Source organism: Aphelocoma coerulescens, unplaced genomic scaffold, assembly GCF_041296385.1.
Source record: "Aphelocoma coerulescens isolate FSJ_1873_10779 unplaced genomic scaffold, UR_Acoe_1.0 HiC_scaffold_193, whole genome shotgun sequence".
Classification (NCBI taxonomy): Eukaryota; Metazoa; Chordata; class Aves; order Passeriformes; family Corvidae; genus Aphelocoma; species Aphelocoma coerulescens.
This window is the reverse complement of record NW_027183541.1, coordinates 211,142-237,186: the sequence shown is the minus strand read 5'-3', so window position 1 is coordinate 237,186 and position 26,045 is coordinate 211,142. Positions and strand designations below refer to the sequence as shown.

Sequence of the window (26,045 nt, the reverse complement as noted above, 5' to 3'; positions counted from 1 at the left end):
GGCGGAAGGGGCGGGGCCAGACCGAACCACGTGGGGGGGAGGGGAGGGGGGGAGGTGGGGCCGCCCCCTCCCCCACCCTGCGGGACCCCAAAATTTGGGGGGGGGGGGGGGGTTGGAGGTGGGGGGAGGGGAGGGGGGAGACGGCGGGACCCCCAAAGAAGGCGGGGGAGGGGCTCTTAAAGGGGCCGCGCCCGGGAATTGAGCGGGGTGGGGGAGGCGAAGGAGGATGCGAGCCCCCTCCCCCCAGGGTGGGCTGAACCCCCCCAAAATGTCCCCAAATGGCCCCTGGACCCCCCGGATCGGCCCAAACCCCCCCAAAACGGCCCCAACCTCCCCCCAAATGGCCCCAAACCCCCCCAAAATGGCCCCAAATGGCCCCTGGACCCCCCCAAAATGGCCCCAAATGGCCCCAAACCCCCCCAAAACGGCCCCAAACCCCCCCAGAATGGCCCCAAATGGCCCCTGGACCCCTCCCCCACCCCAAAATATCCCCGGGACCCCCCCCACCCCAAAAAAAGTCCCCCCTCCCCTCCCCCGCCCACCCCCTCCAATAGAAACCCCCAAATTCCCACTTTTTCACCGTTTTCGCTCTTTTTATTCCCGGTTTTTTGTCGTTTCCCTCCCTCAGGTTAAAAACGGCCCCGGCCGGCGGGGGAGGGGAAATTTGGGGACCCCTCCCCCCCCCCCCCCAAATCCCCCCCGGGACCCCAAAATCTTCCCCGCGCCCCTCCCCCACCCCCTCGGACAGGAATTTTAGGGAAAAATTGGGAAATTTTGGGGGTTTTTGGGGGGCATTGCGAGGATTTTTGAGGAGTTTTGGGAATTTTCAAGGATTTGGGGGGGCCTAAAATTTGAGGGGACCCCCCCCCCTCGCCCCTCCCCCACCCCCCCAAATCCCCCCGAACCCCGCCCCTTTTCCTTCAGAAAATCCATTTTTGGTCAATTTGGGGGTGAATTTTTGGGGATTTTCATGGAATTTTTGGGGGATTTTCACGGAATTCCGGGGAACTCCCGGGGTTTTTTTGGGGTTCCTGGGATTCCAAGCGTCCCAAAATTTTGGGGTCTTCCAGGGACGGTCCAAAAACCCCAAAATCGCCCCAACCCCGCCCATTTTCCTTCACAAAAATCCTTTTTTGGGGTGACTTTTTCGGGGATCTCCGTGGGGTTTTTTAGGATTCGTCGGGAATTTTTGGGGGCGGGGTTGTTTTTTTTTTTTGGGTGGGGATTTTGGGATCCGACCACTCCCCAAAACTTTGGGGTCTTCCAGGGCCTCTCCAAAAACCCCCCCCCAAAAACAAAACCCCCCAAACCCCGCCCCTTCCCCCACCCCGAAAATCCGTTTCTCTCCGCCGTTCCCGGGCGGATTTTGGCCGTTCCGGGGCGGATTTCCGCGGGGTTTTCGGGTTCTTCGGGGCGGTTTTGGGGCGCTCCGGGGGTTTTTGGGGTGCCGGAGCCGCGGGGGGGTCACAGGGCGAGCTGGCAGTGGCAGAGCTCCTTGTACATCAGGCGGCGCAGGTGGGGCATGTCCTGCTGCGTGAAGCTGAACGGGCGCCCCAGCGCCAGGAACTTGCAGTACTGGGGGAGGAATTCCCAAAAAAATCCCGGATTTGGGATCGGGGAGGAGTCAGAGAACAAAGGGCCCAGCCCGGAGTTTTGGGGTGGGGGGGGTGGGGGAAAAAAAAAAAACGGGGAGAAAGGGTGGAAAATAAACACAAAAAGTCCCAAAAAATGCTCGCAAATTCCCTCCCAGGATACCCCAAAAATTCCCAAAAATCCTCCCAAATTCTCTCCCAGGATGCCCCAAAAATCCTCCCAAATTCCCTCCTGGGACGCCCCAAAAATGCTCCCAAATTCCCTCCCAGCATGCCCCAAAAATCCCCAAAAATCCTCCCAAATTCTCTCTTGAGACGCCCCAAAAATTCCCAAAACTCCTCCCAAATTCCCTACTGGGACAGCCCAAAAATCCCCAAAAATCCTCCCAAATTCTCTCTTGAGACACCCCAAAAATCCCCCCAAAAATCCCCCCCAAATCATCCCAGAATTCTCCCCAAAAAATTGCCCGAAACTGCCCCCAAGAAATCCCCAGAATCCCCCCAAAAAAACCCCGAAAATCACAGAGCTCCCCCCAAAAAAATCCCCCCAAAATCCAAAAATCCCCCCAAAACCCTCCCCAAAAAAACCCAAAAAACCCCTCAAAAATTAAATTCTCAAATCCTCCATGAACTCCCCCAAAAACCCCCAAAATTCACCCTGAAACCCCCGAAATTCACCCCAAAACCCCCCCAGGATCCTCAAAATCCCCCCCCAAAAAAACCCCAAACCCCCAAAACTCCCCCCAAATCCCCCAAGGACCCCCCAGGACCCCCCAAAAGCCCCAAATTTGCCCCAAAATCGCCTCCCCCCCCCCCACCTGCAGCACGAAGGCGCCGCAGTCGCTGTCGTTGTTCTGCCGGGCGACGTTCTGGGGGAAAAACCCCAAATTTGGGGATTTTGGGGGATCCCCAGGGGGACTGGGGGGAACTTTGGGGGTTTTGGGGGAACTTTGGGGGTTTGGGGAAATTTTGGGGGGGGTTTGGGGTGATTTTTGGGGTTTTTGGGGGTCTGGGGAGGGGGTTTTGGGGGGAACTTTGAGGGTTTTGGGGAAAATTTTGGAGTTTTTGGGGTATTTTTTGGGGTTTTTGGGGGTCTGGGGGGGTTTGGGCGGAACTTAGGGGGTTTTGGGGAAATTTTTGGGGGCTTTTGGGGTGATTTTTGGGGGTTTTGGGGGTCTGGGGGGGTTTTGGGGGGAACTTTGAGGGTTTGGGGTGATTTTTGGGGTGATTTTTGGGGTTTTTCCGTGGATGTTTTTTGGGAGATCCCAAAGGCAGATTTTTAGGAGATTTTGCGAGTTTTGGGTGGTTTTAGGGTGATTTTGGGGGGGAATTCCCAGGACAGATTTTTGGGGTTTTTTTGGGGGTTCCCAGGGTGGTTTTTGGGGAGGTTTCAGGGATCACGAGAGGGAATTTTGGGGGCTCCCAGGAGGAATTTTCCGGGGGTTTTTGGGGTCTCCCTGAGGAGATTTTGGGGGTTCCCAAAACAAACTTTTTGGGGTTTTTTTGAAGAAGTTTTTAAAAACCACAAGAAGGAATTCAGGGGATCCCAGGGTGGATTTTTGGGGTGATTTTTAGGGGTTTCAGAGGTTTTTTGGGGGATTTCTCTGTGGATATTTTGGGGGTTCCAAGGGTGGATTTTTGGGGTATTTTGGGGTGATTTTAGGGGTTTTGCTGTGGATATTTTGGGGGGATCTTTAAGGCCCACAGGAGGAATTTTTGGCGGGCCCAGAGAAGGATTTTTTGGGGTATTTTTAGGGCACTTTTTGGGGCTCCCAAAGTGAACATTTTGGGGCTCCCAGGGCGGATTTTGGGGGCATTTTTGGGAGGTTTTAGGGGGAGATTTTTGGGCTTCCCAGGGTGGATATTGGGGCATTTTTGGGGGAATTTTTCAAGGATTTCTCTGTGGATACTTTGACAGATCCCGGAATGGATTTTTGGGGCATTTTGGGGCATTTTTAAGACGCTTTCAGGAGGTTTCTTGGGGTGAAGATTTGGGGGTTTTTCGGGAGAAGTTTTAAGGAGCACTGGGAGGATTTTGGGGGATCCCAGGGTGGATTTTTGGGGCATTTTTGGGGGCGTTTTTCAAGGATTTCTCCATGGATAGTTTGGGAGATCCTAGGAGGAATTTTTGGGGTATTTTGGGGTATTTCTGGGGCACTTTTAAGACGCTTTCAGGACATTTTTGGGGTGAAGTTTTGGGGCTTTTTCAGGAGAAGTTTTAAGGAGCACTGGGAGGATTTCGGGGGATCCCCGGGCGGATTTTTGGGGGTGTTTTTTGAGGATTTCTCCGTGGACATTTTGGGAGATCCTACGATGGATTTTTGGGGTATTTTGGGGCATTTCTGGAGCGTTTTTAAGATGTTTTCAGGACATTTTTGGGGTGAAGTTTTGGGAGTTTTTTCGGGAGAAGTTTTAAGGAGCACGGGGAGGATTTCGGGGGATCCCCGGGCGGATTTTCGGGGCGATTCCGGGCGATTTCAGGGCTCCCCCCTCACCATCTTGAAGGCTCCCCGCCAGCCCTCGCGGAAGTCCGGCCGCTCCTTCTTGTCGGCCTCGGCCTGGAGGTAGCGGCAGATGTGCTGGGGGGGGCGGGGCCAAAGGGGGCGTGGTCAGCGAGGGGGCGTGGTCAGACGGCCACACCCACCCGGGGCTCCTCCCCTCCAGCCCCACCCCCAAAAACCTCAAGCCCCGCCCACCACATCGATCTGGCCACGCCCACTCAAAGCCCCTCCCACCCATTTTGGGGCAATTAAAGCAGATTTGGGTGCTCCGCGTTTGGCCACGCCCCCTCTCATTTATCAGCCCAATCGCAGGAGGCCACGCCCACACTCAGCAGGCCACGCCCCCTCCCATTTAACCCCTTCCCTCCCGCAACGAAAGGACTCTTTTTAGCCCCAAATTTTGCCGATTTCGGACCCAACCGAGCCCCGCCCTTTCCTCATTTTAAACCCTGTGGCCACGCCCACTCCGGGGAGGCCACGCCCGCTTTTTGGGGAGGCCACGCCTGCTTTTTGGGGAGGCCACGCCCACTTTTTGGGGAGGCCACGCCCGCTTTTTGGGGAGGCCACGCCCACTTTTTGGGGAGGCCACGCCCGCTTTTTGGGGAGGCCCCGCCCACCTTGGGGCAGCGGCGGTTGAGCGTGCGCTGCGAGTCGAAGTAGGTGATGGTGCGGCGGGCGACGTCCACGGCCACCAGCGACCAGTGCACCTCCAGGTGGATGGGGATCAGCAGCAGCTCCTTGCCGAAAATGTCCACCTGGGCGGGGCGGGGACGCGCCCAGCTGGGAGGGGACACGCCCACCCCGAGCCACGCCCACCCCGAGCCACGCCCACACAACACCCCTCCCCCGAAAAAAATCCCGGTGGGAATTGAGGGGAAATTGGGGAGAAATGAGGGAAAAACGGGGCAGAAATGGAGGAGGGGTTGAGTGGAGGCCACGCCCACTTTGGGGGGACACGCCCCCCCGAGAGGCCACGCCCACTCGGCAGTTAAAATAATGGGGAGAAATGAGGGAAATTGGGGCAAAACGAGCGGAAATTGGGGATAAACCGGAGGTAGCGGGGAAGGAGGCCACGCCCACTTTGGGAGGCCACGCCCACTTTGGGGGGCCACGCCCCCTGAGAACACGCCCCAAGAGGCCACGCCCACCCCAAAAAAGCATTCAGGTCTAAATTGGCCCAAAATCGGCTCCAAAACCCCAAAAATCGGGGACAAAATGGGGATAACGGGAAGAGAGGCCACGCCCACTTTGGGAGGCCACGCCCCGCCCATCGGATCACACCCACATCTGGACCCGCCCACCTCATTAGCATATCCATGGCCACACCCACTTTGGGCTACACCCACTTAAAGGCCCCGCCCCTTTGGCCACGCCCCATCTCTTTAGCCATAAAGCCCCGCCCACCTCATTAACATCGCACAGGCCACGCCCCCTCCCGAGCCCCAAAAGGCTCCACCCCCCTTTGTGACCCCACCCCCTTTGTGGCCCCACCCCCTTTTGGTGGCCACGCCCCCTTTTGGTGGCCCCGCCCCTCACGTTCTTGGTCCAGCGCTGGACGCCCTCGTAGCCGCGCGTGCGCAGTTTGTCGTAGAAAAAGGAGTTGAAGAAATGCACCTGGGGGGAGGGGCCGGGCTGGGACCACGCCCACTCGCCTGGCCACGCCCACTCACAGGCCACGCCCACTCACGGGCCACGCCCACTCACCTGGCCACGCCCCCCCAGAGGCCCTGCCCCCCGCTCACCTTGTCGGGCACGGCGTCCATCACCAGGTCCCCGTACATGTTCATCACCTGCAACCCCAAAATCCTCCTGGGACACCCCAAAAACACCCGGGGGAGCCCAAAAAACACCCGGGGGAGCCCAAAATTCTCCTGGGACACCCCAAAAACACCTGGGGGAGCCCTAAAACATCTGGGGGACCTCAAAATCCACCCGGGAAACCCCAAAAACACCTCAGGGGACCCCAAAAAGCATCTGGGGGACCCCAAAATCCACCTGGGACACACCAAAAGCACCCAGGAGACCCCAAAATCCACCTGGAACACCTCAGAAACATCCTGGGGACCCAGAAATCCTTCTTGGAGACCCCAAAATCCAACTGAGACACCCCAAAAAACATTCAGAGGAGCCCAAAATCCACCTGGGGCACCCCGAAAACACAGAAAAGACCCCAAAATCCTCCTGGGAGACCCCAAAATCCACCTCGAGACCCCAAGATCTACTTGGGACACCCCAAAAACAGCCTGGGGACCCCAAAATCCACCTGGGAGACCCCAAAATCCTCCTGGGAGGCCCCAAAATCCCCCAAGGACCCCCCCCAAACCCCTCTGGGACTCCCAAAACACCCCAAAATCCTCTCAAAACCTCCCCAAATCCCCTTTGAACTCCCCCCAAACCCCACAAAGACCCCGTAAAAAACCCCAGGAGCCCCCAAATCTCTCCATGAGCAACCAAAATTCCCTAAAATGCTCCAAAATCCCCCGAAATCCCCCGGAATCCCCTGGAACGCTCTGAAATCCCCCCAGATCCCCCGGAATTCCCCGAAATCCCCCAGAATGCTCCAAAACCACCCGAAATCCCCCGGAATCCCCCGAAATCCCCCCCAGAATTCCCTGAAATCCCCCCAGAATTCCCTGCAATTCCCCGAAATCCCCCTAAATCCCCTAGAATGCTCCAAAACCCCCCGAAACCCCCTGGAATCTCCCGAAATCACCCCCAGAATTCCCTGAAATCCCCCAAAACCGCCCCCCACCCCCGGAATTCCCCCCGGGGAAGAGCTGCTGGCTGACCCAAAACCTCCCCGCAACCTCACAAAAAAAACCCCTCCAGGAGCCCCCAAACCCCTCCAGGAGCCCCCAAACCCCTCCAGGAGCTCCCAAATCCCTCCAGGAGCCCCCAAATCCCTCCAGGAGCTCCCAAACCCCTCCAGGAGCCCCCAAATCCCTCCAGGAGCCCCCAAATCCCTCCAGGAGCCCCCAAACCCCTCCAGGAGCCCCCAAATCCCTCCAGGAGCTCCCAAACCCCTCCAGGAGCCCCCAAATCCCTCCAGGAGCCCCCAAACCCCTCCAGGAGCCCCCAAACCCCTCCAGGAGCTCCCAAATCCCTCCAGGAGCCCCCAAATCCCTCCAGGAGCCCCCAAACCCCTCCAGGAGCCCCCAAATCCCTCCAGGAGCCCCCAAACCCCTCCAGGAGCCCCCAAATCCCTCCAGGAGCTCCCAAACCCCTCCAGGAGCCCCCAAATCCCTCCAGGAGCTCCCAAACCCCTCCAGGAGCCCCCAAATCCCTCCAGGAGCTCCCAAACCCCTCCAGGAGCCCCCAAATCCCTCCAGGAGCCCCCAAATCCCTCCAGGAGCTCCCAAATCCCTCCAGGAGCCCCCAAACCCCTCCAGGAGCCCCCAAATCCCTCCAGGAGCCCCCAAATCCCTCCAGGAGCCCCCAAACCCCTCCAGGAGCTCCCAAATCCCTCCAGGAGCCCCCAAACCCCTCCAGGAGCTCCCAAACCCCTCCAGGAGCCCCCAAACCCCTCCAGGAGCTCCCGACACCGCCCCCCCCCGCCCCCGAAACTCCCGAGATCCCCCGGAATTGCCGGAACTGCCCCGAGGCGCCGCGGAAGCCCCGGAATTCCGAGGGCCCACCTGGTCGTTGAGCCAGTTGGGGCCGTAGAGCGTCTGCAGGTCGTCCATGGTGAGCACGTGGCGCTTGTAGCTGACGCGGAAGCCGCGGAGCAGCGCGTTCCCGGGCAGCCGCTGGTAGGACTGCAGCAGCTGCTGCACCGAGCCCCGCCTGCCCGGGACAGCCCCAGCAGTCCCCAAAAATGCCCCGAAAACGGCCCCAAAAAGTCCCCCAAAACTGCCCCGAAACAGCACCAAAACTGCCGCAAAAACTGCCCCCCGAACCGCCCCAAAGCTGCCCCAAAACTGCCCCAAAAACTCCCCAAAACTGCCCCAAAAATGCCCTCAAAAGATCCCCCAAAACTGCCCCAAAACAACACCAAAACTCCCCCAAAACTGCCCCAAAAACGTCCCTAAATCTGCCCCAAAAAATCCCCCAAAACTCCCCCAAAACTGCCCCAAAAATGTCCTCCAAAAATCCCCCAAAACTGCACCAAAACTGCCCCAAAAAGATCCCCAAACTCCCCCAAAACTGCCCCAAAACCATCCCCAAAACTGCCTCAAAAATGCCCCAAAACTCCCCCAAAAAGTCCCCCAAAACTGCCCCAAAAATCCCCCAAAAACTCCCCCAAAATGCCCCAAAAAGTCCCCAAAACTGCCCCAAAAATCCCAAAAAAACTCCCCCAAAACTGCCCCAAAAACTCCCCAAAACTGCCCCAAAAATGCCCTCAAAAGATCCCCCAAAACTGCACCAAAACTGCCCCAAAAAGATCCCCAAACTCCCCCAAAACTGCCCCAAAAACGTCCCCAAAACTGCCTCAAAAATGCCCCAGAACTCCCCCAAAAAAGTCCCCCAAAACTGCCCCAAAAATCCCCCAAAAACTCCCCCAAAACTGCCCCAAAAAGTCCCCGAAACTGCCCCAAAACTGCCCCAAAACTGCCCCAAAAACTCCCCCAAAACTGCCCCAAAAACGTCCCCCAAAACTGCCCCAAAACTGCCCCAAAAAGTCCCAAAACTGCCCCAAAACCGCCCCAAAACTGCTCCAAAACTCCCTCAAAACTGCCCCAAAAACGTCCCCAAATCTGCCCCAAAAAATCTGCCCCAAAACTGCCCCCAAAAAATCCCCCAAAACCGCCCCAAAACTCCCCCAAAACTCCCCCAAAATCCTCCCCAAAACTGCCCCAAAAAATCCCCCAAAAGTCCCCCAAAACCGCCCAAAAAACCCCCCAAAACTCCCACAGAATTCCCAAAAAAGACACCCCAAAAAAGCCCTGTGGGAATCGGCCGAACCCAAGGAAAAGGCCCCAAATGGGGCCTGAAATGACCCCAAATGACCCCAAATGGGGCCCGAAATGACCCCAAATCGGGGGCTCAGAGCCCCACCCCGAGCGAGGATGGGGTGGGAGGGGATCCGAGAAATCCCTGCGGGGCGGAATTCCCGGAATTCCCAAAAATCCCGCAGAGTTTGGGCAAAATCCCCCTGAGAACCATCGGAATCGGCCGAAACTGACCCAAAATTCAGCCCTCGGCCCCCCCCCAAACCCACCCCAAATTCGGGCAGAGTCTCAGAGGACGATCCCAAAAAACCCCCGGACCCCAAATTCCCAAAATTCCCCCCCAAAAAAACCCCAACCCCCCCCAAAAATCCCCCCTCCAAAAATCAATCCCTCTCAAATCCCACCCCCCCCCCCCAAAAGATCCCCCCAGGACCCCCCCTGGAGCCTTTTGGGAGCTCTGGGAATTCCCAAAATTCCCGAAATTCCGCGGGAAGGCCCCGGGAGCCCCCGAACCTCTGGGGGGTGCTGAATTCCTGCTGGAAAATGTCCTCGAGCTTCTCCACGACCTCGTCGGCGCTCACCGGGATCAGGCTCCCGTAGGCCTGCAGGAACTCGTCCAGGATGCCTGCGATTCCCGAATCCCGGCCCCGCTGACGTCATCGGCGCCCAAAATCCGGCCAGAGTCCCCAAAATCCGCCCGGAGTCCCCAAAATCCCCGGCGAAAATCGGCTCAACCCCCGCCCGAAATCCCCAAAATCCGCCTGGAATTCCCAAAATCCCTGCGAAAATCGGCCCAAACCTGCCCCAAATCCCCAAAATCTGCCCAAAATCCCCACAAAAATCGGCCCAAATCCACCCAGAATCCCCAAAATCCGCCCGAAATCCCCAAAATGCGCCCCGAAATCCCCAAAATGCGCCCGAAATCCCCAAAATGCGCCCGGAGTCCCCAAAATCCCCACAAAAATCGACCCAAACCCGCCCGAAATTCCCCTCTGGACCCCAAAATCCGCCCGAATCCACCCAAAATTGGGGGCCCAGACTGGGAGGGGGGAGTGAGGGGAACCCCGAAATTCCCCAACCCCAAAATCCCCACAAAAATCGGCCCAACCCCCCCCGAAATCCCCGTCCGGACACGCCCGGAGCCCCAAAAGCCCCGGAACCAACCCAAAATAGGGCCCTGATGACGTCACAGGCCCCAATCCCCCCCGAATTCGGCTCCTTGATGACATCACGGCCCTAAAGCGCCGCTGCCTGGTGACATCATCGCCCAAAACTCCTCCCTCTGATGATGTCATCACCCCAAATTCCAATCCCTGATGATGTCATCACCCCAAATTCCTATCCCTGATGACGTCATCACCCCGAACCACCCAGAACTCCAATCCTTGATGATGTCATCGCCCAAAACTCCATGCTCTGATGATGTCATCACCCCAAATTCCAATCCCCGACGACGTCATCGCCCCAAACCACCCAGAACTCCATTCCCTGATGACATCATCACCCGAAATTCCATTCCCTGATGATGTCATCACCCCAAATTCCACTCACAGATGACGTCATCCCCAAACCATCCCAAAACTCCATTCCTTGATGATGTCACCCCCCAAATTCCAGTCCCCGATGATGTCATCACCCCAAATTCCAGTCCCTGATGACGTCATCACCCAAAACCACCCAGAACTCCATTCCCTGATGACGTCATCACCCCCAATTCTGGTCCCCGATGACGTCATCACCCCAAATTCCAGTCCCTGGTGATGTCATCACCCAGAACCGCCCAGAACTGCATTCCCTGATGACGTCATCACCCCAACCCCCATGCCTGATGACGTCATTGACCCAAACCACCCAGGACCCCGTTCCCCGATGACGTCATCACCCCAAATTCCGGTCCCCGATGACGTCACCACCCAGGACTCCGTTCCCCGATGACGTCATCACCCCAAATTCCGGTCCCCCGATGACGTCACCACCCAGAACTCCATTCTCCGATGACGTCATCACCCCAAATTCCGCTGCCCGGCGACGTCACCGCCCCCCGAACTCCCCCTCCCCGATGACGTCACGCACCCCCCCAGCCGCGCGCCTGATGACATCACCGATGACGTCACCGATGACGTCACTCACTCTGCACGCAGGTCACGTGCTCCTCGCGCAGGGGGGGGCTGGGCTGGGCGGGGGGCGGGGCCCGCGCGGGGGGCGGGGCAGGGTGGGGGGCGGGGCCGGGCGGGGGGCGGGGCCCGGGCTCGGCCCCTCCCCCTCCGATGACGTTGCTGATCAGGATCGGGCCCTCGGCGGGGGGGGGGAGGGGCGCAGGGGGGGGAGGGGCAGCCCGGGAGCAGCCCCGCCCCTCCCCCACCCCCGCCCAGCCCGTTGGGGAGGGGCCCTGGGGGGGAGAAGGGGGAGGGGCGCTCAGAGAGAGCCCGAAATTCGCCGCTCTCACCCCAAAACTTCGGCCCAAACCCCCCCCCCCGCCCCAAATTCGGGGCTTGCACCCCCCACCCCCCCCAAAAAGGGACTGAGGCCCCTCCCCCATTAATTCGGGGACCCCTCCCCTGAATTTGGGACCCCCCCCAATCAATTTCTGACCCACCCGACCCCTCCCCCCCCATCCCGAATTTGGGACCCCTCCCCCAAGGTTGGGACCCTCCCCCAAATCCCAGCCCCCAATTTTGGGACCCTCCCCACGATTTGCGGCCCCTCCCCCAATTTTGGGACCCTCCCCACGATTTGGGGCCCCTCCCCCATTTCTGGGACACTCCCCTGGATTTGGGGGCCCCTCCCCCCAATTTTGGGACCCTCCCCAAAACTCCAGGGCCCCTCCCCCCATTTTTCTCCCCAAACTCGGGGTCCGCCCTCCCCCTCCCCCCCCCCCAAATTCCCCTCCCCCTCCTCACCTTCATCCCCGCCCAGCCCCTCCCCCACCCCCCCCTCCCCGAACCCCGCCGGGGGGAGGGGCAGGGGCGGGGGGAGGGGCTCGAACAGGGCCGGGGGAGGGGCGGCCCCTCCCCCCCTCTGCTGCTCCAAGAACCCGGGGGGGGCGGGGCGGGGGTGGGGGAGGGGCGGGAGGCGCGAGGAGGGGGGGGAGGAGGGGGGAGGGGCCTTGCGGGCGCCGCCCCTCCCCCCCCTGCGGCGGGGGGGGAACCCCCAGAGCCCCCCCCGGGCCAGGAGCAGCCGCAGCACCCGCAGCGCCCGCAGCCGCCGCCGGGGGGGCGCCCTTGCGCCGGGGGGGGCCCCCCCAAAACTTCTGGGGGTGCCCCGAAGCCGGGGGGGGCCCCCAGAGCCGCCCCCCCCCGCCCCCTCGGGAGTTGGTGCGGTCCGGGCCCTCCCACCGGCCCCTCCCCCCCCCCCCAGAACGGGCCGGGAGGGGGGGGAGGGGAGGGGGGGCGAGGGGGGGGGAGGGGCGGCCCCGCCCCCCGCCCCCCAAATTCGGCGGCGCCTCTTTCATGGCGGCCTGGGGGGAGGGGAGGGGGGAGCGTTAATTTGGGGGGCGCGGGGGGGTCCCGGAATTCCTCAAATTCCAGAGATCCCCCCCCAGAGCGAAGCGAAAAACCCGAAATTCCCGGAAATTCCCCCCGAAATTCCCGCCAAACCCCCCCCCCCCCGCCCAGAATTCCCACGGGAACCCCACAGTTCCGGGAAAGCCCCCCCGAAATTCCCGTTCTTCCCATTGAACCCACCCCAAAATTCCCATTGAACCCACCCCAAAATTCCCATTATAACCCCAAAATTCCCGTTAAACCCCCGAATTCCCATTTAACCCACCAAAATTCCGACCAAAACCCCAAAACTCCCATTTAAACCCCAAAAATTCCCATTAAACTCCAAAGTTCCCATTAGACCCGCCCAAAACTCCCATTAAAAACACGAAAAATTCCCATTAAACCCCCAAATTCCTATTAAATTCCCTAGAATTCCCATTAAACTCCCCATAATTCCCATTAAAGCCCCAAAAATTCCCACTAAAACCCCTAAAATTCCCACTAAAGCCCCCCAAATTTCCATTAAAACCCCTAAAGTTCCCATTAAACCCCCAAATTCCCATTTAACCCACCAAAATTCCCACTGAACCCCAAAAATTCCCATTAAAACCCTCCAAATTCCCATTAAACCCTCCCAATTTTCCATTAAAACCACTAAATTCCATTAAAACCTCTAAAATTCCCATTAAATCCCCGAATTCCCATTTAACCCACCAAAATTCCCATTGAACCCCCAAAAATTCCCAATAAATCCCCAAAAATTCCCATTAAAACCCCCCAACTCCCATTATACCTCTCCAAAATTCCCACTAAACCCCCAAAAAGTCCCATTAAAATCCCAAAACTCCCATTAAACTCCCTAAGGTTCCCTTGGCCCCCAAAATCGCCGCAAATCCCCCCCAAATTCCCATTTCCCCCCGCAGAAACTCCCACTAAATCCCAAAATTCCCCTTCTCCCAAAACACCCCCCCCTTTAAAACCCCCAAATCCCCGCCAGGCCCCCCCAAATTCCTGGAAACCCCCAAAAATCCGCGTTTCCGCCCCAAATTCCCTTTGAACCCACGAGGCCCCAAACAAATCCCCCCAAAATTCCCTTTTCCCCCCAAATTCCCATTCCCGCCCCCGCCCCCCGCCCCACCCCCCCATTCCCCTCCCCCCGCCCTCCCAAGCCCCTCCCCCCACCCCGGGTGGGTCCGGGGCCTTCCCAGAGGGGGATTTTGGGAAGAATTTGGGGCTTTTTTGGGAATTTTTGGGATCCGCGCTCACCCCCGGGCGGCCTCGCTCGGGTCCCTCCCCGCCGGCGCCGGCCGATGACGTCATCGAATCGCGCCGCGGGGCGGGACCGCGTTCGACCAATCGCCGACGGCGCTTTGTGACACGCCCCCTTTAGGCCCCGCCCCCGGTAAAACCCCGCCCCTTTCCGCGGCCCTGCCTCTCTGCGCCTGCGCTGTCGCCATGGAGACGGCGGGGCCGCGGAGCATGATGGGATCGGTCCTCATTAAAGCGCCGAAATTCTCGGGATTTCTCCCGATTTACGGCGCCAAAACTCCCGGGATTTGTCCCGGCCTAAAGCGCCGAAGGTTCTGGGATTGATCCGCGTTCGCAGCGTGGGAAATCCGGGGATTTACCCGCGTTTTAGAGCGGAAAAAGCTCGGGATTTATCCCCTTTAAGGCGCGGGGGATTGTGGCATATATGGCGGAAACGCGCGGAGGATCACGGGATTTATTCCCCCAGTTTATAGCGCAAAGGACTGTGGGATTTATGCCCCCAAACGCGCGGAGGATCACGGGATTTATCCCCCATTTTGTGGCGCAAAGGACTGTGGGATTTATCCCCCTTAAACGCGCGGAGGATCACGGGATTTATCCCCCATTTTTATAGCGCAAAGGACTGTGGGATTTATTTCTCCAAGCGCGCAGAGGATCACGGGATTTATCCCCCATTTTGTGGCGCAAAGGACGGTGGGATTTATACCCTCAAACGCGCGGAGGATCACGGGATTTATCCTCCATTTTGTGCCGCAAAGGACTGTGGGATTTATCCCACCATTATTGCGCAAAGGACTGTGGGATTTATCCCCCCAAACGCGCAGAGGATCACGGGATTTATCCCCCATTTTGTGGCGCAAAGGTTTGTGGGATTTATCCCTCCATTTTTGCCGCTAAGGACTGTGGGATTTATTCCCCCAAACGCGCGGAGAATCATGGGATTTATCCCCCCTTTATTGCGCAAAGGACTGTGGGATTTATCTCCCCGAAACGCGCGGAGGATCACGGGATTTATCCCCCATTTTGTAGCGCAAAGAACTATGGGATTTATCCGCCATTTTGTGCCGCAAAGGACTGTGGGATTTATCCCCCAAAACGCGCGGAGGATCACGGGATTTATCCCCCCATTTTATAGCGCAAAGGACTGTGGGATTTATCCCCCCAAGCGCGCAGAGGATCACGGGATTTATCCCCCCATTTTAGCGCAAAGGACTGTGGGATTTATCTCTCCAAACGAGCGGAGGATCACGGGATTTATCCCCCATTTTGTGCCGCAAAGGACTGTGGGATTTATCCCCCCATAACGCGCGGAGGATCACGGGATTTATCCCCCATTTTGTGCCGCAAAGGACTGTGGGATTTATCCCCCCGTAACGCGCGGAGGATCACGGGATTTATCCCCCATTTTTGCCGCAAAGGACTGTGGGATTTATCCCCCAAACGCGCGGAGGATCACGGGATTTATCCCCCCATTTTATAGCGCAAAGGATTGTGGGATTTATCCCTCCATTTTTACGCAAAGGACTGTGGGATTTATCCCCCCGTAACGCGCGGAGGATCACGGGATTTATCCCCCATTTTGTGCCGCAAAGGACTGTGGGATTTATCCCCCCCATAACGCGCAGAGGATCACGGGATTTATCCCCCTTTTTGTGCCGCAAAGGATTGTGGGATTTATCCCTCCATTTTAACGCAAAGGACTGTGGGATTTATCCCCCCCAAACGCGCGGAGGATCACGGGATTTATCCCCCATTTTGTGCCGCAAAGGACTGTGGGATTTATCCCCCCATAACGCGCGGAGGATCACGGGATTTATCCCCCATTTTGTGCCGCAAAGGACTGTGGGATTTATCCGCCATAACGCGCGGAGGATCACGGGATTTATCCCCCATTTTGTGCCGCAAAGGATTGTGGGATTTATCCCCCCAAACGCGCAGAGGATCACGGGATTTATCCCCCATTTTGTGCCGCAAAGGACTGTGGGATTTATCCGCCATAACGCGCGGAGGATCACGGGATTTATCCCCCATTTTGTGTCGCAAAGGACTGTGGGATTTATTCCCCCAAGCGCGCAGAGGATCACGGGATTTATCCACCATTTTATAGCGCAAAGGATTGTGGGATTTATCCCTCCATTTTAACGCAAAGGACTGTGGGATTTATCCCCCCGAAGGCGCAGAGGATCACGGGATTTATCCCCCCTTCGTAGCGCAAAGGACTGTGGGATTTATCCCCCCAAACGCGGAGGATCACGGGATTTATCCCCCATTTTGTTCCGCAAAGGACTGTGGGATTTATCTCTCCAAACGAGCGGAGGATCACGGGATTTATCCCCCCATTTTATAGCGCAAAGGATTATGGGATTTATCCGCCATAACGCGCGGAGGATCACGGGATTTATCCCCCATTTTTTGCCGCAAAGGACTGTGGGATTTATCCCCCAAACGCGCAGAGGATCACGGGATTTATCCCCCCTTTGTAGCGCAAAGGACTGTGGGATTTATCCCCCCGTAACGCGCGGAGGATCACGGGATTTATTCCCCATTTTAGCGCAAAGGACTGTGGGATTTATCCCCCCAAACGCGCAGAGGATCACGGGATTTATCCCCCCCCCCCGTAAACCACGTGACTCTTCTGGGGTTCAGGATTTATTTCGGTTTTTTGGGGGACCCCAGAAATATTTGGGGGAAATTTGGGGGATCCCAGCGGGGTCTGGGAGGGATCTGGGGGGTCCCGGGGGTGGAAGTCGGGAGGAGACCGAGGCCGAATTGGTTTCGGAGCCCCAAATGTTGGGGGATTTTGGGGCAAGGGGAGATCGGAGCCGCCCGGATTTGGGGATTTTGGGGGTTTTTGGGGGCTCAGGGGAAGGGGGTGGGCGGGGGGCGGTGCAGGGCCGCGTCCAGCCCCGTGCCCAGCGCGCAGCCCCCGGTCAGCGCCAGCACGGCCCAGAGGCAGAGGCGATCCACGGTCATGGCCAGCGCCCGCCACTCCTCCTGCTCCTACAAACGGGGGCAAATCGGGGAAAAACGGGGAAAATCGGGGACAACAAACCGAAAACAGGAGGAAACAGGAGAAAATGGGGAAAAACGGGGAAAAGTCAGGGTGGAAATGGGGAGAAATGGGTGCGAAAATGCCCCCGGTTCCTCCCAGGTGTGTCCAGGTGCCCCAAAATTCCCCCAAAATCACCCCAAATCCTCCCAAAATCGCCCCAAATCGCCCCCAGGTGTCCCCAGGTGTGTCCAGGTGCCCCAAAACCACCCCAAATCCTCCCAAACTGCCCCAAATCCTCCCAAAACCTCCCCAAATCGCCTCCCAGGTGTCCCCAGGTCTGTCCAAGTGCCCCAAACTGCCCCAAATCCTCCCAAAACCGCCTCAAATCCTCCCAAACCGCCCCAAATCCTCGAAAAACCACCCCAAATCACCTCCCAGGTGTCCCCAGGTGTCTCCCACATACCCCAGGTGTGTCCAGGTGAGCTCCAATCCCCCCGAAATCGCCCCCAATCACCCCCCGGCTGTGTCCAGGTGTGTCCAGGCGCCCCAAAATCGCCCCAAATCCCCCCAAAATCGCTCCCATTCACCCCCCAGGTGTCCCAGGTGTGTCCCAGGTGTGTCCCAGGTGTGTCCCAGGTGTCCCCTGTCCCCCCCCCGGTGTCCCCTCACCCGCTGCCGCCGCTGCCGCTCCCGCAGGCTCCGGGCGATGGAGGCGGCGGCGGCCGCGGCCTCGCGCAGCTCGGGGGGCGCGGATTTCAGGGGGGGGGGCGGATTTGGGGGGGGCCCGGGGGGGTCCCGGGGGGTCCCCGCGGGGGGGGCGGCGCAGGAAATACTCGTCACCCCCCCGGGGGGGAGGGGCGGGGGCTGGGGAGGAGGGGGGGGAGGGGCCGGAGGGGAGGGGGGGGGGAGGGGCGCAGGCCCAGGATGGGGGGGAGGCGCTGCAGGAAGACCTGGGGGGGGGGGGGGAGGGGAAAAAAGGGGCGTGAGACCCCAAAATTCCACCTGGGAACCCCGAAGTTCCCCCCAAATTCATCCCAGGACCCCCAAAATCCATCCTGGGACCCCCCCAATTATCACCTTGAACCCAAAAATCCACCCGAGACACCCAAAATATCCCCAAAATCCACCCCGGGCCCCCCAGGATTCCACCTGGGAACCCAGAGATCCCCTGGGACCCCCAGAAATCCATCCCAGGACTCACAAAATTCCCACCGGGGACCCCAAAATACCCCCAGAATCCACCCCGAGACCCCCCAAAATTCCACCCGGGACCCAGCTGGGGGCGTGTCCAGGTGCGTCCAGGTGAGTTTCGGGCGATTTTAGGCGCCCGTAAATCGATTTTTTGGGGGGATTTTTTCCCTGGGATTTTGGTTTCTTTTCCCCCCCAGGATTTGGGGATTTTGGGGGTTCTCGGGCTCCCCAGGTGTGGCCTCACCTGCCGCGCCCAGGCCGGCATGCCGTGCGTGCCGGGCGAGCGGTGGTGCAGGTTGAGCACCCCCACGCTCAGCGCCACCACCAGCGCCAGCAGCACCAGCGTCCCCGTCAGGTAGCGGCCGATGAGCGGCACCTGCAGCGACGTGGCCGGGACCTTGTCGGCCAAGAGCAGCAGGAACACGGTGAGGGTGAGCAGAGCGAAGAGCGACAGAGACATCTTCTCACCTGGGCAGGTGGGACAGGTGAGACACGGACAGCTGGGACTGGGACAGGTGGGACTGGGACAGGGACAGGGACAGGGACAGGTGGGACACAGACAGGGACAGGTGGGACTGGGACAGGTGGGAGTGGGACAGGTGGGACAGGGACAGGTGGGACTGGGACAGGTGGGACTGGGACAGGTGGGAGTGGGACAGGTGGGACAGGGACAGGTGGGACTGGGACAGGTGGGACTGGGACAGGTGAGACAGGGACAGGTGGGACACAGACAGGTGGGACTGGGACAGGGACAGGTGAGACTGGGACAGGTGGGACTGGGACAGGTGGGACTGGGACAGGGATGGGTGGGACAGGAGCAGCAGGAACACGGTGAGGGTGAGCAGAGCGAAGAGCGACAGAGACATCTTCTCACCTGGGCAGGTGGGACAGGTGAGACACGGACAGGTGGGACTGGGACAGGTGGGACTGGGACAGGGACAGGGACAGGGACAGGTGGGACACAGACAGGGACAGGTGGGACTGGGACAGGTGGGAGTGGGACAGGTGGGACAGGGACAGGTGGGACTGGGACAGGTGGGACTGGGACAGGTGGGACAGGGACAGGTGGGACAGGGACAGGTGGGACTGGGACAGGTGAGACAGGGACAGGTGGGACACAGACAGGTGGGACTGGGACAGGGACAGGTGAGACTGGGACAGGTGGGACTGGGACAGGTGGGACTGGGACAGGGATGGGTGGGACAGGAGCAGCAGGAACACGGTGAGGGTGAGCAGCGCGAAGAGCGACAGAGACATCTTCTCACCTGGGCAGGTGGGACAGGTGAGACACGGACAGGTGGGACTGGGACAGGGACAGGTGAGACTGGGACAGGTGGGACACAGACAGGTGGGACTGGGACAGGGATGGGTGGGACAGGGACAGGTGGGACTGGGACAGGGACAGGGACTGGGACAGGGACAGGGACAGGTGGGAGTGGGACAGGGACAGGTGGGACAGGGACAGGTGGGACAGGGACAGGTGGGACTGGGACAGGGACAGGGACTGGGACAGGGACAGGTGGGACAGGGACAGGTGAGACAGGGACAGGTGAGACTGGGACAGGTGGGACTGGGACAGGTGGGACAAGGACAGGTGGGACTGGGACAGGTGAGACTGGGACAGGGACAGGGACTGGGACAGGTGGGACTGGGACAGGGATGGGTGGGACAGGAGCAGCAGGAACACGGTGAGGGTGAGCAGAGCGAAGAGCGACAGAGACATCTTCTCACCTGGGCAGGTGGGACAGGTGAGACACGGACAGGTGGGACAGGGACAGGTGGGACAGGGACTGGTGGGACTGGGACAGGTGGGACTGGGACAGGTGAGACAGGGACAGGTGGGACTGGGACAGGTGGGACAGGGACAGGTGGGACAGGGATTGACAGGGATGAGTGTCACAGGTGGGACAGGGACAGGGACAGGAACAGGTTTTACAGGGACTGAGACAGGTGTGACAGGGATGGGTGTCCCAGGTGTCTTGGGTGTCCCAGGTGTGACAGGGATGGGTGTCAGAGGTGTCCCAGGTGTCCGAGGTGTGACAGGGATGGGTGTGACAGGGATGGGTGTCAGAGGTGTCCCAGGTGTCCTGGGTGTCCCAGGTGTGACAGGGCCAGGTGAGGTCACCTGGGCAGGTGAGGGACACAGGCGGGGACCTCGGCTCACCCGCACAGCCGTGACAGCGACAGCGTTACCTGGGCACCTGCGGGCCAGGTGAGGTCCCTGCGAGCCCCCCCCAAACCCCCCCACACCCGAAGACCCCTCCCCATTTTGGGGACAATTCCCGCCATTTCCGGATTTCGCTCCAACTCGGGGATTTTCCCCCCCCCCCAGTTTTTGGGCCCCCCCCGGATTTCGGGGCCCCCCCGGCGGGGTCTCACCTGCGTCGGGGGGCAGGTGGAAGACCCCCACGGCCAGCAGGGTGATGAGCACGCAGGGCACGAGCACCGTGGCCAGGTAGAAGAGCGGCTTCCGGCGCAGCACCAGGTGGAACGAGACCCCCCCGGGCCCCCCGGGCCCCCCCGAGCGGTGCACGAGGCTCCACTGCCCGTTCTCTGCGGGGGGCAGGGCCGTGGGAGACCCCCCCCAATCGTTCGGGACCCCCCCCCCCAAAAAAACGGGACCCCCAGAAACCCCAAAATCCACAAAAAATCCCGAAACTCCCCCGAAAACCCCCCCAGGACCCTCCTAGACACCCCAAAATCCCCCCAAACTCCCCCCAAATCCCACTCAGGATCTGCTGAAATCCCCCAAATATCTCCAAATCCCCCCTAAATCCCCCCTAAATCCCCTCCAGGATCCCCCACCCCCAAATCCCCCCCTAAATCCCCCCAATTTCCCCCAAATCCCTTCCAGGAGCCCTAAAATTCCCCCCCAAAATCCCAAAAATATCCCAGACTCCCCCCTAAATCCCCCCCAATCAACCCCAAATCCCACTCAGGACCCCAAAATCCCCTCCAGGATCCCCCACCCCCAAATCCTCCCCAAGAGCCCCCAAATCTCCCCTAAAACCCCCCCTAAAAGGCCCCTAAGCCTCCCCTAAAACCCCCCCGGCATTCCCGGAATCCCACCCAGGAGCCCGAATCCCCCCCGAGCTCGCCCCAAAGCTGACCCTGGAAGTCGGGGGGCAGCTGGACCTGCGCCCCCCAGGGCCCCCCGGGCCCCCCCGGCCGCAGCCGCAGCTCCGTGGGGCCGTAGGAGCCCGAGCGGAACTCCAGGGAGCAGTTCTGCCAATCGAACGGGAAATGGGACACCTGGGCGGGGAGGACGGGGGGCTCAGCCACCCCAAAATCCCCAAAATCCACCCCAGAACCAGCCGGGAAAAATCCCCGTCTTCCAGACCCCCCAAAAAAATCCCTTAAAAAACCCCACAAATTCCACCCCCCAAATCCCAAATAAACCTCCCCAAAACCGCCCCCCAAAACGCCTCAGGACCTCCCCAAATTCCCTCAATCCCCCCCCAAAATCCCCCCAAAATCCCCCAAACCCCCAAAACCCCCCCAGTTCCCCTCAAACCCCCCCGGACTCCCCCAAAATCCCCCAAACCGCCCCAAATCCACCTAAATCCCCCCCAAAATGCCCCCCAAATCCTCCCGAAAGCCCCGAATTCTCCCCCAAAGCGCCCCCAGCCCCTCACCCGGATGGGGCAGCGGCTGCGGAACAGGGCCGGGGGTCTCCAGGTGACGGAGCCGTCGGGGGTGACGATGGCCCGGACCCCCAGGGACACCCCGAACTCGCCGTCATTGCTGGGGGGGTCAGAGGGGTCAGGGGACCCCAAAAACCCCCCCAAAATCCACCCCAAAACGCCCCCAGAACGCTGAAAAAACTCCCCAGATCCCCCAAATCCCCCCCAATCCCTTTGAAACCCCCCCAGGATGCCCCCAGTCCCCTCCAGGACCCCCCCAAATCCCCTAAAATCACCTTAAATCCCCCTAAAACCCTCTAAAATCACCTTAAATCCCCTAAAATCACCTAAAACCCCCTAAAACCACCCAAAATCCCGCCAAAATTCCCACCAAATCCCCTAAAATCCCCCAAATCCCGTCCTTGTCACTCAGCCCCACACACGGCAGCCAGATGTGCCCCCCAAAACCCCCTAAACCCCCCGGAAATCACCTCAAACCCTCCCGAAACCGCCCCAGACCCCCTCCCAAACTCCCCGAAATTCCCGAGGATTCCCCCAAATCCCCTAAATCCGCCCCCAAGCGCCGCACTTGTTGTCCAGCCCCACATCTGGCAGCCAGATGTTCTCGGCCGGGACCCTCAGGGCCGCGATCCCCCCGTGCTCCCGGGGGTCCCAGGAGAGCCGCGGGTCCCGCCAGCTCTGGGGGGAGGGAAAGAAATGGGGACCCCCCCGAAAAACCCCCAAATTCCCCCCCAAAAACCCCGAAATCCCCCCCGGAAAAGGAGACCCCAAAACCCCGCGGGATTCGTCGAATTCTCCTCAAATTTCCCCCGAATTCCCCCAAAATCCCCCCCCTCAAAATCCATCCAGGATGCCTCAAATCCCCCCCAAATTCCCCCAAATCCACCCCTAAACCCACCCGGACCCCCTCAAAATCCACCCAGGGCCCCCCAAATCCACCCCAAAAACAACGAGGCCCCAAAACCCTCCCAGGATTTGTCAAATTCACCCCAAACCCCCCCCCAAATTCCCCCCCCAAAAAGGGGTTCCCAAAAACCTCCCGGGATTCCTCAGATTCCTTGGGGGATTCCCCAAAATCCACCCCAAATTCCCCCAGAATCGTCCCAAAGTCCATCCAGGACCCCCAAAATCCACCCCCAAAAAAGAGGAGACCCCAAAATCCTCCCGGGATTCCCCAAATCTCCGCCCGAATTCCCCCAAAACCTCCCCAAAATCCATCCAGGACCCCCCAAATTCCCCCGAATTCCCCCAAATCCCTCACCAGGTTCAGGTAAACTTTGGTCGTCAGCTCCTCGTTCTTCTCATCCTGGCGGGGTTTTGGGGTTTTTGGGGCTTTCTGGGGGGTCTTGGGGGGTCTTAGGGGACCCCCCCGGACCCTCCCCCACCCTAAAACCCCCAAACCTGCCCAAAACCCCGAGTTTCACCCCAAATTTGCCGCCCAAAGCCCCAAAATTGCCCCCTCAGACCCCAAAACTGCCCCCCGGACCCTCAGGTTTTCCCTCCAAATCTCTCGAATTCCCCCCAAAAATCGCCCCAAAATCTCCTCTGAGCCCCCCCCCCAACCCCCCAAATCCCCCCCAAATCTTCTCAGGACCCCCCAAAATCCCCCTAAAACGCCCCCAAGCAACCCCAAAATCTCCTTGAGCCCCCCAAACCCCCCCAAACTGCCCCAAAACATCCCCAGGACCCCCCAAAACATCCCCAAATCCCCTAAAATCCCCCTTGAATCCCCCCCAAACCCCTTTAAGCCCCTCCAGGACCCCCCCCCAGACCCCCCTAAACCGCCCCAGGACCCCCCAAACATCCCCAAATCCCCCCAAACCTCCCAAAATCCCTTTTGAGCCTCCCAAACCCCCCCCAAACTGCCCCACAACTCCCTCAGGACCCCCCAAAACCCTCCCAACCCCCCCAAAATCCCCCCCAAACCCCTTTAAGCCCTTCCAGGACCCCCCCAAACCCTTTCAGGACCCCCCAGACCCCCCCAGGACCCCCCAAAAATCCCCCAAACCCCCCCAAACATCCCCAAATCCCCCCCAAACCTCCCAAAATCCCCTTTGCGCCTCCCAAACTCCCCCCAAACTGCCCCAAAACTCCCTCAGGACCCCCCCAAAATCCCCCAAATGCCCCCGCAAACCTCCCAAAATCCCCCAAATCCCCCCCAAAACCCCCCCAAACTGCCCCAAAACCCCCCCACAACTCCCTCAGGACCCCCCAAAACCCTCCCAACCCCCCCAAAATCCCCCCCAAACCCCTTTAAGCCCCTCCAGGACCCCCCCAACCCCTTCCAGGACCCCCCAGACCCCCCCAGGACCCCCCAAAAATCCCCCCTGAATCCCCCCCAAACCCCTTTAAGCCCCTCCAGGACCCCCCCAAACCCTTTCAGGACCCCCCAGACCCCCCCAAACCCCCCAAAAATCCCCCAAACCCCCCCAAACATCCCCAAATCCCCCCCAACCCCCCCAAAATCCCCCCCAAACCCCTTTAAGCCCCTCCAGGACCCCCCCAACCCCTTCCAGGACCCCCCAGACCCCCCCCCCAAACGCCCCGTACCAGCCCCACCAGCTGGGCCAGTTCGAGCCCCACGGTGACCAGCACGGGGCCCCCCCCCGCGCCCCCCCGGGCGGACCCCGGCCCGGTACGGCCCCAGCAGCGCCCGGAGCAGCGGCCCCGGCGGGGGGAGGGGCGGGGGCGGCGACCCCCGGGCTGGGGAGAGAGGGGGGGGTCAGGGGGGAATGGGGGAGGGGGGTTTGGGGGGGATTGAGGGGGTTTGGGGCGGAGTTTGGGCGGATTTTGGGGGATTTGAGGGGGTCTGAGGGGGTTCAAAGGGGTTTTGGGGGGGGCCAGGGGGGTTTTGGGGGGGTTCGGGGGGGGGATTGGGGGGGTTTGGGGTGGGTTTTGGGGGGGGTCAGGGGGGTTTGGGGGGGATTTTGGGCGGATTTTGGGGGATTCGGGGGGGTCTGAAGGGGTTCAAAGGGGTTTGGGGGGTTTGGGGGGGAGTTTGGGCGGGTTTTGGGGGATTCGGGGGGTCTGAAGGGGTTCAAAGGGGTTTGGGGGGGTCAGAGAGGTTTGGGGGGGTTCGGGGGGGGATTGGGGGGGTTTGGGGCGGATTTTGGGGGGGTCTGAGGGGGTTCAAAGGGGTTTTGGGGGGGGTCAGGGGGGTTTGGGGGGGATTTGGGGGGGTTTGGGGGGATTTTGGGCGGATTTTGGGGGATTTGAGGGGGTCTGAAGGGGTTCAAAGGGGTTTGGGGGGGGGCCAGGGGGGTTTTGGGGGGGATTTGGGGGGGTCTGGGGGGATTTTGGGCGGATTTTGGGGGATTTGGGGGGGTCTGAGGGGGTTCAAAGGGGTTTTGGGGGGGGTCAGGGAGGCCAGGGGGGTTACGGGGGGATTTGGGGGGGTTTTAGGAGGGATTTGGGGAAGTTTTGGGGGGGTCCCGAGGGATTGTTGGGGGGCTCAAAGGGGTTTGGGGGGGGGTTTGGGGGATTTTGGGGGGGGATTGGTGGGTCTGGGGGGGTTCAAAGAGGTTTGGGGGGGTTTTGGAGGGGATTGGGGGGGTTTTAGGAGGGATTTGGGGGATTTTTGGGGGGTGCCGGGGGATTCGGGGGGGCTCAAAGGGGTTTGGGGGCTTTTTGGGGTTTTTGAGGGGGTTTTAGGAGGGATTTGGGGGATTTTGGGGGGTCCCGGAGGATTTGGAGGGGGCTCAAAGGGGTTTGGGGGGGGTTTTGGGGGGTCCCAAAAAGGGGAGGGGTCCCGAGGGTCCTTGGGGGTCCCGGGGGGGGGGGGGTTTAGGGTGAATTTGGGGGATTTTGGGGGGTCCCTGGGGGGGCTTTTTGGAGGAGTTTTGGGGTCCCAAGGGAGGGGGGTCCCGGGGGTGGTTTTGGGGTGAATTTGGGGGATTTTGGGGGGTCCCGGGGGGGTTCGGGGGTACCGAGGCCGAGCAGGAGGAGGAGGAGGAGGAGGAGGGGGCCGAGGCTGAAGGCGGCCATGGCCGGAGTGGGGGAGGGGCGGGGGGGTGGGGGAGGGGCAGCGCAGCTGCTCCGGATGCGGGGGAGGGGCGGGGGGGGGGAGGGGGCATTCCAGCCCATCCCCCACCCCCCCCCGGGACCGCCCCCGACCCCGCCCCCACCCCAAAATGACCCCGGACACCCCAAATTTGACCCCAACTCCCCCCAGACGACCCCGGAATCCCAAAATTCGCCCTCCCACACACAAATTCGCCCCAGACCCCCCAAAATTTGCCCCAAACCCCCAAACTTGCCCCAGACCCCCCAAATTTGCCCTGAAACCCCATCCAGACCCCCCAAAATTCCCCCTGAAACCCCAAATTTGCCTCCCGAGACCCCAAATTTGCTCCCCACCCCATCCCAAAACTCCCCGACCCCCAAATTCGCCCCCAAACCCCCCCCCCCGAACTCGCCCCTCCACGGACCCAAAATCGGCCCCAAAAGTGCCCCAAAACCCCCGAGTTTCCCCCCAAAAGCCCC

At 60.2% G+C, this 26,045-nt stretch overlaps 2 protein-coding genes across 2 annotated transcripts; both read right to left on the bottom strand.

The window, feature by feature from the left end:
• Positions 1-1,286: 1,286 nt before the first annotated feature.
• On the bottom strand, positions 1,287-11,888 carry LOC138101112 (sentrin-specific protease 3-like). The gene is made up of 10 exons (XM_068998954.1): positions 11,883-11,888; positions 11,113-11,371; positions 9,496-9,607; positions 7,729-7,876; positions 5,836-5,883; positions 5,630-5,707; positions 4,711-4,848; positions 4,088-4,171; positions 2,411-2,461; positions 1,287-1,575 (listed from the first exon to the last, which is right to left on the bottom strand). The coding sequence occupies exons 1-10, from the start codon at positions 11,886-11,888 to the stop codon at positions 1,465-1,467; spliced, it is 1,035 nt and encodes a 344-aa protein (XP_068855055.1). The 3' UTR covers positions 1,287-1,464.
• A 4,507-nt stretch (positions 11,889-16,395) lies between these two features.
• CHRNB1 (cholinergic receptor nicotinic beta 1 subunit) lies at positions 16,396-25,852 on the bottom strand. Its single transcript, XM_068998953.1, has 11 exons — positions 25,820-25,852; positions 24,114-24,266; positions 22,825-22,869; positions 22,132-22,241; positions 21,555-21,663; positions 21,030-21,171; positions 20,299-20,472; positions 18,164-18,387; positions 17,617-17,678; positions 17,398-17,560; positions 16,396-16,736 (listed from the first exon to the last, which is right to left on the bottom strand). The coding sequence occupies exons 1-11, from the start codon at positions 25,850-25,852 to the stop codon at positions 16,596-16,598; spliced, it is 1,356 nt and encodes a 451-aa protein (XP_068855054.1). The 3' UTR covers positions 16,396-16,595.
• Positions 25,853-26,045: the final 193 nt, after the last annotated feature.

What these genes read in the sequence shown, in the direction of transcription:
- LOC138101112 (XM_068998954.1), bottom strand. An exon ending in GAATTCAGCACCCCCCAGAG is followed by an intron (nt 7,877 to 9,495) that starts GTTCGGGGGCTC and finishes TGTCCCGGGCAG; the next exon opens with GCGGGGCTCGGTGCAGCAGC. An exon ending in GCGGCGCCTTCGTGCTGCAG is followed by an intron (nt 1,576 to 2,410) that starts GTGGGGGGGGGG and finishes TTCCTCCCCCAG; the next exon opens with TACTGCAAGTTCCTGGCGCT.
- CHRNB1 (XM_068998953.1), bottom strand. Translation starts at nt 25,852, where the DNA reads ATGGGGTTTCAGGGCAAATTTGGGGGGTCTGGG. An exon ending in GCTGCCCCCCGACTTCCAGG is followed by an intron (nt 20,473 to 21,029) that starts GTCAGCTTTGGG and finishes TGCCCCCCGCAG; the next exon opens with AGAACGGGCAGTGGAGCCTC. An exon ending in TCCCCCCCCCCTCCCCTCCG is followed by an intron (nt 17,561 to 17,616) that starts GCCCCTCCCCCC and finishes GGGGGTGACGAG; the next exon opens with TATTTCCTGCGCCGCCCCCC.